At 42.6% G+C, this 13,851-nt stretch overlaps 1 protein-coding gene across 1 annotated transcript in view; it reads left to right on the top strand.

Annotated features, from left to right (window-relative positions):
* LOC126088344 (NADPH oxidase 5-like) overlaps nt 1-13,851 on the top strand; it is a 460,603-nt gene that overhangs the window by 206,741 nt on the left and 240,011 nt on the right. Inside the window, exon 4 of the mRNA XM_049906479.1 lies at nt 3,880-3,991. Within this exon, the coding sequence (XP_049762436.1) occupies nt 3,880-3,991 (112 nt within the window). The remainder of the gene's footprint in view (nt 1-3,879; nt 3,992-13,851) is intronic.

Here is a 13,851-nt window from a genome sequence, read left to right as displayed (position 1 = left end):
TCCTCTCTCCTTACTGGTTTTTCAACAAGACTGGTGAAGTACATTTGATATATGTTTGATGCAAGATTATAAATTATACAATGATCCTGTAATATGGGTACAAATTTTTTATTGTTCGCTTGATCGAGCGCTCTACTAACATCCTTGGAAACTGGTCAGCAGGCCGTTGATGTACGTTAAGGAAAATGCTTATACAGGGTGAGTTACTAACTATTGCCACTAAGAATAGCTCCGAAAGTGTGATAGTTTGAAAAGTTTGTGGGACAAAAGTTGCATGGGACAACAGGGGCCATAATATAACGTTGGTTTTTCGTTGCTAGGTGGGGTCGCTTCAGAGATATGAAGATTAACTTTTTTTTAATGGGATGCTATAGTTTGGTACTTATTTTATGATAGCGGCTATCGAGACGAATCCAGTGATTTGTAACAGTAAGGTCCTTGAAGGTCAACGAAAGTCACAAAGGTGACATGAACGTCCATTTACAGAAGGTGTTCGAAGTGATGATCATTGGTATCAATGCAGTGCTGTAATCTTGTATTGAGTGGTATTCCTCATCACTTCGGCACTTATCGAAGCACATGGTCTGACAATTCTCTCTCGCATATCTTCAGGTGTAGTTGGAACGTCTTTATAAAAATGTCTTTTACGATTCCCTACGAGAAAAGATTCAGAAGAGTCAAGTCTGGTGAACGAGCCGGCTACGACACATCTCCTCCGTGTGCAGTCCAACGATTTGGGAATCGTCTCTGCAACTCATTTCTAGCCATCAGTCCGCCCCCGGTAGCTGAGTGGTCAGCGCGACGGACTGTCAATCCTAAGAGCCCGGGTTCGATTCCCGGCTGGGTCGCAGATTTTCTCCGCTCGGGGACTGGGTGTTGTGTTGTCCTAATCATCATCATTTCATCCCCATCGACGCGCAAGTCGCCGAACTGGCGTCAAATCGAAAGACTTGCACCAGGCGAGCGGTCTACCCGACGGGAGGCCCTCATCACACGCCATATATATATATATATATATATAGCCATCAGTGAAACTTGTGCCAGACACCCATCGTGTTAATACTACTTTTTGTTCCTTGTTTCTAAAGATATTTCTTCCAATAACAGACCTAATGTTTGTTGCAGGAATGTAGTGTACTTCCTACCGTTAAGATTTCCTTCGATGAAATAGGGGCCTATAATTCTGTCCTCCAGAATGCCACACCATACATAATACGTTCACCGACCACGGTTTTTGGTATGCAACTTGTCTCAGCAAACATGGATTTTCAGTTGCTCAGTAATGCATGTTATGCAAATTAACATTTCCAGGGTTCGTGAATGTAGCCTCGTCAGTAAATAAAATCAAATTAATAAATGGGTCATTCCTCTGAATCTGAAGTTGAGATCATCGGCAGAATTCAATGCGACGCATACAACCCGTACCAGTTAATTCTTGGTGGACACTGATATGGTAAGGATGATATTCATGGCGACGCAGAACACGAACGACACTACTCTGCCAGATTCCCTTGCGATTTGACGCGAACTAATACTAGGATCTCGAACCAAAGTGGCAATAGTACCTGTTTCCGTTTCCTCGATAGTAACTTTCCTTTGCCGGATATCTTTTCGATGCGTAAAAAATTCAGTTGTTCTCAATTTATCATACATATATTTAAATGTACGACGCGTAGGATGAGTACGTTGAGGATATCTTTCAGCGTATAAGTCTCTAATTCTCACTGAATTTCGTTGGAATTCTCCATAAATGAGAAGCATATCGACTTGTTCTTCGAAGGAATACATCATTCACATTCGCTTGATTCGACGATACTAGTCTTACCGTTCCTATTAGTGTTGTATTGCGAAACCGTCGAATGGTGTTTACACGTCAATGGCACGTTAGAAGGATACGCCGTATTCCACGAATATTTACTATTTGCACGATATACAAAAAGAAATGTCAGAGCACGTGCTTCGATAACTGCCGATGTGATAAGGAATACCACTCAATCCATGAAAAGAAGATTTCAGCACTGCATTGATACCAATGGTCATCACTTCGAACACCTTTTGTAAATGGAAGTTCATGCCCCCTTTGTGACCTTCGTTGACCTTCAAAGACCTTACGGTTACACATCACTGGATTCGTCTCGATAGCTGCTATCAGAAATTGAGTACCAAACTATAGCATCCCATTTAAATCAACAAAAGTGGCCTGTCTATCTCTGACGCGACCCCACGTAACAACAAAAGATCAACATCATATTATGGCCCCCGTTGTCCCATGCAACATTTGTCCCACAAACTTTTCAGCTCCTATCATACTTTCGTAGCTATTCTTGGTGGCAATAGTTGTGACTCATCCTGTATACTAGAATTAAATGTGTAAGATGACTTTCTGTGTTTTATATTGTTGCGTAAAAGAACTCCGGATAATAGCTCTGTCAATGCTGGTAGCAATGCTCAATAATTTTTGAAGTACACGGAGTGAAAAAAAAAAAAACAAATTCACCAACTCGGTCTTCACACCATTCATGCGCGCCAGCAATATATAAACGCCTATAATAGTATCATACTGTGCATATTTTAGACATAAAATGGAAATTTGGCTACACTGGAAACACATGTACAACACTATCTTCATTCAGTACGACGTGCAGTGTGTAATGGTTAGAAGGTTGGGTTCACCTGACGACTTTAAAGGTTCGATTGCGAGAATACGCTTACCTGTTCTCATTTGTTAATTTTAATCTGTGTGGCATGGAAACTGGATTCTAAATCTTTGTACAGCAATTACCGCAGTTTTGTTACAAAAACACTTGTAGTTACTTAATAAAAAAATAGTTCAAATGGCTCTGAGCACTATGGGACTTAACGTCTGAGGTCATCAGTCCCCTAGAACTTAGAACTACTTAAACCTAACCAACCTAAGGACATCGCACACATCCATACCCGAGGCAGGATTCGAACCTGTGACCGTAGCGGTCGCGCGGTTCCAGACTGAAGCGCCTAGAACCGCTCGGCCACATAATACTAACAGTATAACCGTTTCTATTTCGCATTTTGTCTTTGTGCATTTACTCTGCACTCTTACCACGCACTGTACTCCTCTGTGTTTTCAGTCCATTGTCAGCACTGCTCCGTCCATTTTCAGTTCCACCCTTAACCCTAAAGCAAAAATGAGCCAACTCAACTCACTTCCTTAAATAACAAAAAATACGAATTTAAAAGTAAATATCAAACTCTGCATCTCGAGTATTCTAACTAAGCAATCTACAATTTCTGCTGATTTGTTGCATGAAGATACTTCTCGTGCATCTTATTACGCTGTTATAAAGTTTTCATTGTTTAACATCCATTTTCTACCGAAAATGTGCATAGGGCGAAATTTTTGTACTGATAGTGTGTAAGAAAGAGGACTGTGACGTCCGAGAGGACAATTTTTTTCTGTATTCTTCTGACAATGACGTTAATAGCACTGAAACTGAAACTAGCAGGCACGAGAGGCTGCAATGAGGTCGTGTCTCCCTGCCGCCATTGCAGTGCCAGTAACGGCCTCACTGCAGACAAGACGCGCAACGAGGGAAAGGTGCCATTAACTTACTTGCGTGGGGTCAGTTTTAGCCTAGAACGCGGGGTTTTTGCTCGGTCGCAGCTTGGCGAACCCGCACTAAACGAGTTCCCTTCGCCACTTTACACGCCTGGCCGAGCGTAGGACATTGAGGGCAGGCAGACCTTCTAGAGGAGCGATACGATATGCCCATATGTAGCGAGCGCGCCGCGGCTGAAGCCGCGCCGGCCTCCGGTAGGCGGCGCCTGCTGCGGCGGCCGTGGCGCGGACCGCCTCAGTGCGTGCCGTGTTGTGACCGGTGCCTTGTGTTGTCTGTCCGGCAGGGACGAGAAGCAGATAGACTTCGCCGAGCAGCTGGAGAGCGTCGCCTTCGTGCTGTGCGCCGAGGACCCCGTCACGCAGGACAAGTTCTGCCAGATATTCAGAGCCAAGGGGGTAAGTACCACGCCTGCCTGCTATTTAACTATGTTTTGTCAGTGTGTGACCAGCATTCACTGCCTGCAGAACACATTACAAATGTTAATCGACGACAGTAGTATTGCACTTAGGAGCGAGGGTGCTTCAGTCGGCTTAGCGTCTTGATATTTTACGAGACCTCTCTGAACCACTCGGTAGTATACGCACAACTATCTTGCGATAATTCACAGTGCGATGCGTTTTCCTTAGACACTATGGTACTTGTTTACTGTAACGTACACTCGTGGGTAATTTCCAAGAACGTTTGCCTATCCGAAGCCGCGGTCTCCAAACGATAGATATCTAACGTGGGATTCTAAATCGACCACGCGACTGTGGTGGCGGACGTTATGAGCATGTTTATAGTGGTCACTACATAAACGACAAAAGAGCGTTAATGAAATAGGAATCACAAAGGAAACGACTTACCTCACTCGTCGTCGATGTTGTCGTCGTCAGAAAATCCATTTGATGTGTATGCTACGGGAAGCACTCCCTTTTAGCTGTAACCTGGGTAGACTCTACCAATGTCAGTCCAATGTGTGGGTAGTGCGTCACATTTCCGACAAAAATTCAAAAAATTTTCTACATTGCATAAGCATGGAATTACATTCTTCCAAGTGAGTCAATCGGCCGAATAAACGTCTACAATACCAGACATCCCACTCACTACCTCCATAAATCGTTTGTGTTTTCGTAGCATCTCACAAATAATTTATCATAACGCCCGCCATACGTCGTATGATCGATTTAGAATCACACGTTCGATATCTATCGTGTGGAACCCGCCGCTTCGATAGGCAAACATTCTTGGAAGTTACCCACTTGTCTTTCCGAAAAGGGCCACGGGAGACCAGGAGCAATAATGTCGTGGTACAGTAATACAAGACATCTGCATGAACAGAACTATCTACGCACCTGTCTTTAAAACATAGGCTGTGAACAGTGGTGTGGGATCAGATTCCGATCAGGCTGTATTGGTCTAAGCTTTGGCTAACAGTTCGGTAGTACTCAACGTTCCCCATCCCATTCCGAATTTGCCTTAGATTATGTACCGTATATGTGCAGTAAGACTCGTCGGATCACTGGCGTTCCAACTATCTTTCTAGTGACCGCAGAAGCAAACCCTTTCACCCATTGTTGTAGTGGGGCAAGTAAACCTTTTCACTGATTGTTGGAAGCATTTGGGGAGGGCAGAAGGAAGAGGGGGAGGGAAACCAACCTATTCCCTATTTTCGTCTAATGTGAGACATACATCTTTCAGAAAAACCGTTAGGCTAACATGTATGTCAACAGTGTGAGGTGTTAGGCAGTCAGTACCATCTTCCTTTGCAAAGAGTAACTATTGACTTAATATCAAAATTCGTAAATTTGAACTGATTTTTATAGGTCCTGCTGTTTCGAAATAATCTCATTCCCTTAATTTTCTTGAAAGACATCACATAGGTGGGAAGACATTAGCCCTACTTTCCTCTGAGACTGCTTACGAACAGAAATTCAGCGTTGAGTGCCCGTAAGTTCCAACGATCAAAAGTTCAGATATACGGTAGACAGCAATAACAGTCGGCCACTGACACACCTCTTGCTGCTGCTGCTCTCATTATTATTATTATTATTATTATTATTCTACTGTTGGTGTTTGTTGTTTTTTCTGTTACTGTTTTAGATTTTAGAAACACTGTGTATCAAATCTTAATGGAAAAAAAGAAAATCCTAATGTTATTCGTTTCTTTTTAAAACTCTAGAACTTTTATATACAACTTCCGAAAGTAGCTCTCCTGTCCGTAACGCATGAAACAAACTCTCTCATGATATGCATAAGACTTTTCCAGCCCTGCCTTGATTAAGATGAGATGGAGTATTGGGTGAGACTCGACTGTGTCTTTGATTTGAGGCAAGATTTAGGGCCCTGGATGACCTCTCATAGGATGCTGACGACAGAGTGATTAGGCGAATAACATTCTGAAACAATTCTTTAACCATATCACGTTCAGTAATAAGTTGTCTTCCAATAGGGGAAACATGGTTCTCAGCATTCCGAGCTGTGCATCACAGGTTTACAAGTTTGTCTGTTGTTTGTGTACTAAGAGCAGCTGTTCAAACGTCATACAGACGGCGGATTTATTTGGGACGACGCACCAAATATTTCTTAAAAAATGGAATAAAAGCTTTAGACCGTCGTGGTTGCACCTTCGATCAGTCTTTCAGAAAGAGATCAAGAATTCTAAACACACCTTTCATAAATCTGCGTTCAGAAGATCCCGTCAAGAATAGACAATGTTATAGCGTGTTTGTCTCGCTGGTATTTTTCTTGGTCATGATATATTTGGGTCTTTCAGATTTTGGTTCATAGAACAATGTTTGGCTTTCTCTAGCAGCTTATCAAACACTTCTGCAGATCTAAAAATAGCAAGAGCTGCTTCGAGAGCGTTTACAGAATGTTTCACTCCGACTACATTAGAATTTATATTCTACTCGTATAAAGATCTGGCCAATTCTTCGCGTAGTCCAAACCCTTCAATAGCGATTGTCATGTGAAAAGTAGCTCACACTTGGAGTTGTTCGGCGTAGCCCCGCGGGAGTGACAGTCTGTCGTCTCTAATTGAGCTCTAGGCATTCAGTATTTCTTCTAATGTTTTCCGAGACCGGTCATAGCTTTCCCTGAAATGTTTCAAAGGGTTTAACCCTTTCAGGTCATTGGGTCTGAGAGGTTGGTATCATCCGTTAAACTTTCAGATTTGGATTAATCTCGTTGACTCCAGATGGTAGCACATATACACATATGTTTTTCTCTTTTTCTGGAGGCTAGCATTAAATTTGCGACGTCTTACACAGTTGCCAAGACATCGCAGAATGGATCACAGCTTCTGTAAAGTGTGCAAGATCCAAACAATAATTACTGCAGCAGATGTAACAGCTCTTTGGCTGGTCTGGAAGGATTTCTTTCACACCTTTCTCCCACCCTTCTTCTTAATTGTACCATCGAAACTATGGGCACGTAGAAACTCAGTTTATAGAGAGAGAGTCTTAGATGTGTTCGTTGCCTGCGTTTCTGCTCTAGAGGCCGGCGGACTGTAAACACACACAGTAACTTTTTACTTCGAGCATCCCAAGGTTGACGCAACGTACACAGTTTAATTCGCTCCTTGCCAGCCACGTCCGTCGTCGAATCTCCCATAATTCCGTAAAGTGGTAAATTTTTTATTTGTTGCACAATGTCTTATGCAAATCATAATTCTAATGTTTCGTTCTGTATCCTAGTGCCCGAAGTTCTGACACCTCTTTCTTCCCCTCATCGAGACGTGTGAAGAGGTTTCATGAGCTCTCAGTGTATTTTCTATTCGTTCTATGAACCTATGTAAACCGATACTCACTAATAAAGCGGTTCTAGTTTTCACCTAATTGCCTAGCGATGTCGAGCCCATTTGCCGATAACAGGTGTACTATTTCACGTTGCTGAATGATTGTAACAGGCTCTCGATGAAAAAGATCCATATTATGTATTTTTTCTGTAGCTTTTTACTGTTTACGGAAACCTTTTTAAAAATAGCTATGCCTTTGGTCTTTTATTTCCCACTATGTGGATATAACTAACGTTACTCCAGGTAGACGCAGAAGAGAATAAAGGTCATGGTTATGGACAACATTAGTCAATAGAGGTATACCAATATTGTCAAACTCATATAAAAACTGTAAAGTGAATTGCCATAAACTGACTTTTTTTAGCTATAATATACTTTTCCTCAGGAACAACAAAAGCTAACATTCTGAAATTTTGCATAGTTAAGAATTACTTCTTGAATAATCGTGTGTAGCACTTTCCCGTTATCTTGTCTCTTGGAAAAATTCTCCTTTAAAATTTGTGAAAAATAGAGCAGTCATGGGTAACACAAAACTGAAAATTAATTTCAAATCAACTATGACCTTAAACAAAAATCTGTTCCACAAGTTTTATTAGCTTCTTACGCAGATGTAAACTGTGAAATTCCAGTTTTATTGCAGTTTACGAGAAAAGAAACAATGCTAATTAAAAATTCAAATCCCTAAAAAATGTATGTTGATGAGCATTTTCAAACAGAAGTTGCACAGAATATGAAGTATTCTGTTGTGCATAAGTCTCACTATTTTAGCTGTAATATTTTTGAGAGATACATACGTTTAAGTACAATGATGCATTTTGCCCTACGTCTGTTCTTAAAGGACGGATAATGCAAGAAAAAAATAGTCAGTTCAATCATGTAGCTTTAGTATCCGAAGGGTGCCGTCCTACTATAAGGAATGGTGATGTATATATGAATCTAACTGGTAGGTAATCACACCTTTGAGAGATATGAAATATAAAGATGCACTTGAATTCGTGTCCTGATAAAAATGCAGCAGTGAAAAATGTGGCATCTGTGGCAGGAATAGCTAACATTACTACCAAAAATAGTAAGAAACTGCATAGTCTGTCTTGCAATACGGACCATTCTACGACGACGTCGAGAGTGACCCACGCCAACTGCGCTGCGCGGCCATAAAGGGGATGCAAAAAGATTTTTACTTCCTGTTATACAGAAAGTATGAATGGACAATTTGTAATTTATTTTCTACAGTGATAAAATAAATTTGCTCTGTAAGATTGTTTGTATCGATAGTTCATTAAAGTGCTACTTTGAAGAGTATATATTTATTACATTCAATACAAAATAATAAAATGGGTTACATGGGTTTGGAAAAAGCATTGCAGGTAGATAGTTTTTACGGATGGGACGGTAAAAGGAGATGAAACAACTTCCAAAACCATTGCATCTAGTGAGGTATGGGGGAGGAGTATGGAGGAGAAAGGGATGGGGTGAGATGGAGGCAGCATTCGTGGTCCTCCCAGGATTGGCGCGATTTAAGAAGGGAGTGATATTGTGCGTGTGCGTTTACTGCAGTGGATACCTTCAACCTCATTCGGCAGGGCTCTTTTCATCTACGCTCATCTCACGTACATGGGAGGGATTGTCACACATTGCCGAATTTAGTTTCATGAAGTATCTCTATTGGTATTTCAAATTTATCGTATTTACATTAAAGTCAACTTCTGTTTTATTTTATTTTCTTAGCGTGTACGTTACTAAATGGACATAACGGACGGTCCTCACTTATACAAGTGTAATGAGAGAAGCAATTATATGACGTAGTCACTTTGCCGTCTGGAAACAAATTTCATGTTCGCTTCCGATTCTTTTCATAAATCTATCGCAGCTGACGTGATGGAAAAAAAAACCCTGTAGGACATCTTCACTACTCAGTGCGAAACTGCAGGCTCAGACAGCACGCCGCGCCGAGACATATGTCAGTTCGGCAGCCTGGTACTCCGACTCCGGGGACAGGCTACCTTGTCTAACCTTTATTCAGTATTTTGCCTTTCATTTTTAAATTTGTTATTCTGTCGTACTTAAACAGTTTCCTCGTGCCACACATTTATAGTATACACCTATTACTATGTAAATTCTGGTCGTTATTATTTATTGCTGAGAGATTGCTACGCAGAACAGGCTTTTTATAGGAGTGTTTTGATTAAGGTTCTTTTCTGTTTTTTGTTTTGTTTTTTAAAATCAGATTAGGAAGTGGGACTTACATCACAATACTAAAAAAGACTCTAATTCATATGACAAGCATCTCTTGTCATCCACTTCATTTATCATTCATGAAGTGGTAAACGTATTTTCAGAAATGGCGATGGATTTGCGCAACGGATGCTAAGCAGTATAAGAGAGGTTCTGGATGACGATGACTGAAACGAATTATTCTTTCCAGGTTTCCACATGAAATTATTCTGGTCTCAGATTCATAGCTATTTGTCAGTGTGATACTTCTTGTACCTTAATCAATCGTAAAATTTCGAGACTGAATATAGCTTTCTGACAACAAGCACTAAATAGGCTAGGCTTTACTTCATGTTATCCTTCATGTAAAGTTTACTCTTCACATTTCAACATTTACTTCACAGCGAGCACTTGGAACAACATTTCTTATGGCCGTAGATTGTATTTGAAAGTATCTGGAAACATTCTATGTCAATCTTCGCAAACTATGTCCTCAGTGTTTCACGAAAGTATTAAAGACTGTTCCCTAACCGAAGCTCTGATAATTATTCTCTTATGCCCCCCACCCACTTTTGGTATAAAATCCCATAAAATGATCAGTTCTGATCGTTTGTATGAAGTTTAAACGAGGAAAGAGCCAAAAACTATAATATGTCATAAATTTTTCGTTTCTCTCTGCTAGTCCACCATATAATGAAGAAGCGAATGCGTTTTCTGTGGCTACTCCTTCCCTGAAGCCCAATTGCGAATCTGATAGCAAATAATGTGTATTGAAACGTGCCACTACTCTCTTATACACTGCTTACTCAAAAAGTTTTGAAAATCCTACTAGCAAAACAACTGGCCACTAACTGTCCACTCCCCAAGGGTCTCACAGTTCTTTCGTGAGTTCGTGCTGGCGCCCACGGGGCCCCGAATTATTGCAGCTCATTCTTCCTTTCTTCCGGTGCCCCTCCCTCCCCATCCTCGTTCCTTCCCCGCTGCCCTCTCCCTCCCCATCCTCGTTCCTTCCCCGCTGCCCTCTCCCTCCCCATCCTCGTTCCTTCCCCGCTGCCCTCTCCCTCCCCATCCTCGTTCCTTCCCCGCTGCCCTCTCCTTCCACTCTCTCGGTATTCTTACTTATGTCGACCTGGTTATCCACCCGGTTTCTTGTATTTCTTGCTGTTTTGTTCCCCTTGCATTTTCTTTTTCATCCTTCTTCTTTGGCGTTCTTGGTCACCTTTGGTGTTCGAGCTACAATGCTAAATTTTCTGTCTGTAGTGTGAGCCTCTGTGGAAGAACTCCCTCCTTAGCGTTTACGGCGTGGATTCCTCTCCTCCCTTCCTCCCCGCCATAGCCCCCCTCCGCCCTGCGAGGTTAGCAGCACGTATAGCCAGTCCCTGTGGTGGGGCTCCTGTACTCATCTCGCTGAGCCCCCTGTGACAACACACGGATCACACTTCTGATACCTGAGCTGTTGCCTCCTTATGTATGCTCAGGATTGGTTGCTTGTTATTCTGAAGCATCGGAACACAGGCAGTGGCCACTGTACCACACGGCCCTTAGTGTGTCTGAGTGGCGCCCATGTGGAGGGGGTAGTATGAGGCGGATGCTTTGCATATGAAACATATTAAGCTCCAAAAATCTAGCTTCTCTTCCATGGCCATCTCTTCGAGTGGCAACAGATCAATGAATCCTGCTTCTTGTGACCCTATGGCCTTCCATTCCCTGGCTAAACCCCGAGAGGAGAGCCAGGCTCGCCGACTTGGGGTGAAACACTTTCCCTGTTACCTGGTCTGTACTAGGACGAAGACAAGTTTGGCGAAATGGAGTCTCTTAGTAATATGGGGTTGAGTTCCCTACTGACCAAAACTTAAGCTGCCCAGTCTGCAGCTCTTCATGCTTGTGATCATCTCGGCGACGTCCCAGTGTCCATTACACCTCACCAATCTTCGAATATGGTCCAGGAAACCATTTTTCATAGGGGCTTCATTCTTCAAAATGATGAACTCTGGACCAATCGGGAAATGACAGGGTACTCATTTCGATCATCATGTGCAGAATGGTCGTAGGGACAATCGCACCAGTAATGGTGTCTTTATTCTGGCATTTGAAGGAGATACCCTCCCAGAGAAGGTTAAGGTGATGTGTTGTTGTTGCCATGTGAAGCCATATGACCCAGCACCTAAGAGATACTCTCAGTGCTTGCATTTCGAGCACATGTCCTCCCAATGTATGGCAGACCCTCTGTGGTGACTGTGGATACCCACTCCTATGTTCCACCACTCAGGTGAGTTAACGGTCATGATTGTCACTCTCCACGTTCACCAGTTGCCCAGCTTGTAGGAAGAAAAGATACAAGAGTATGAGTCGCTGGACCGTTTGTCTTACACTGGGGCTTGTCATAAATTTCACCGATTTCATACTGTGTCAATCTACTTTTGCCTTTGTTACACCCTTTCCCCCTCCTCCATTTTCCTTAGCACAGTCCCATCCCCTTCTCCTCTCCCCATTCCCTACAGTTTCCAAGCCCTCCCTTCTACGTGCCACTCTCCTCCCCAGCCAAAAAAGTGCCACCCTTCTTTGGCGCCTGGCAGTGGTGGGGCTCCATCCCGGGATTCCTGCCGTGGTGTTTCTCAGGTCTAATGCTTGCTTCCTCCTCTCAGATGTGGGACACACCATTGGTGCGCCCCAAGATGCCTCCTCTCTTTTGGTTCCAGATCTTGCAGAAGCCTGTTCTCCCTCTGTATCCTGCCCTTCTCATCCTATGAAAGAGGAGGAGGAGGAGGTGGAGTAGAAGCAACCTGAGTTTGACCTCTTACTTGTTGATGTCACCCCATCCTCATTGGCGATGGATCGTGATTCAGCAACATGACTGGCTCCAGCTCAATTTGGATAACCATGTCATGGTTTTTCAATGGAACTGTAATGGATACTACTCACATCCCACAGTTGCAATCCCTTATTGCGTATTCCTTGGCAGCTTGTGTTGTTCTCTTTAAATCTCATTTTACTGATGCTCAGTCACTGACCTTTCGTGGGTTCCATGCTTTCTGTCAGAAGAAAGTCGGCCCTTTGAGGGCTTCCGGTGGCGTCTGCACTCTGGTCCATATGGATATTGTTAGTACATGGATCCCACTTCTTACCCAACTTGGAAGCATTTGCTGTCCAGGTCCTCTTGCACTCTGTGGTCAGTTTGCAATCTCTATCTCCTTCCTGACAGTCCACCAGCATTGCTGCCGTAACTTCTCTCCTTTAGCTACCCTCCCTCCCTCCCTCCCTCCCCACTCCTTGGATTTTAATGCCCATCACCCTCTGTGGGGTAGCGCTTTCTCGTCTGGTCTGGAGCTCCTCATTCACCAATTTCCGGTAGACTATTACCTGTGAAACGTCCCCTTTGAACAATTTTACATGTGAAACGTCCACTTAGAACAATTATACAAGCCTGTGCTTAACCTGACACACAATATTATTTAGCGCAACGCAATCTGACTTTCAATAACCCCTACAAAACAATGGCCCTGACTAACTTTAACCTATACCTTTTACAAATCACTTACCTCACAAAAATCTTCGCTACTCAAGCTACTGCAAAACAGCGAGCGCCACTACTGCCAGTTAAATAAAAGATTCAAACCACTGAAGGTACTAACTACTGATAGGGATAGTTAGCAAATGAAAGATATTAATAGAGAACAAACAATGTATTTACCTTAATATTCATAATTGACATTCAGTCTTACAGATTATCAAAACTCCGCCATCTCTCTCCCCACGTCCACCACTGCTGGCGGCTCACCTCCAACTGCCCAGCGCTACGCGCTGTTCGCATCCAGCTATAGCAGTTCATGACAATAATGGCAGACAACAATGCAAACTAGCCACATACTGCACACAGCACAGCCAGTGATTTTCATACAGAGTGCTATGTAACGTTGCCAATAAAAAACATAAACAGCAAACTTACATAAAGAAAGCCTAAACAGCCTACTTACATAGCCCCCATGCTCCCCACAAAAAATTTTACAAAATGTTTTTGGCCGGTGGCTAATAATGATTTGATAAAATTTTTCATAATTACACTAACAAAGATATCCAATGCACACACTTATTGATACAATGTTGGTCAAAAGCTAAAATTTTCTCACAGTCCATAAAGACAGTCCAGATTGTTCATCATAATAGTAATTACAGGTGTTTGTTCACAAAGTCTCATTAGTAAAAAAAATTGCACACAGAAGTAGTGGATTTCCATACAGTCTTGAAGAAGTAGTGTTGTCCTTA

The sequence above is a fragment of the Schistocerca cancellata genome, chromosome 6 (assembly GCF_023864275.1).
Source record: "Schistocerca cancellata isolate TAMUIC-IGC-003103 chromosome 6, iqSchCanc2.1, whole genome shotgun sequence".
Classification (NCBI taxonomy): domain Eukaryota; kingdom Metazoa; phylum Arthropoda; class Insecta; order Orthoptera; family Acrididae; genus Schistocerca; species Schistocerca cancellata.
This window is presented reverse-complemented; position numbering and strand designations above follow the sequence as displayed.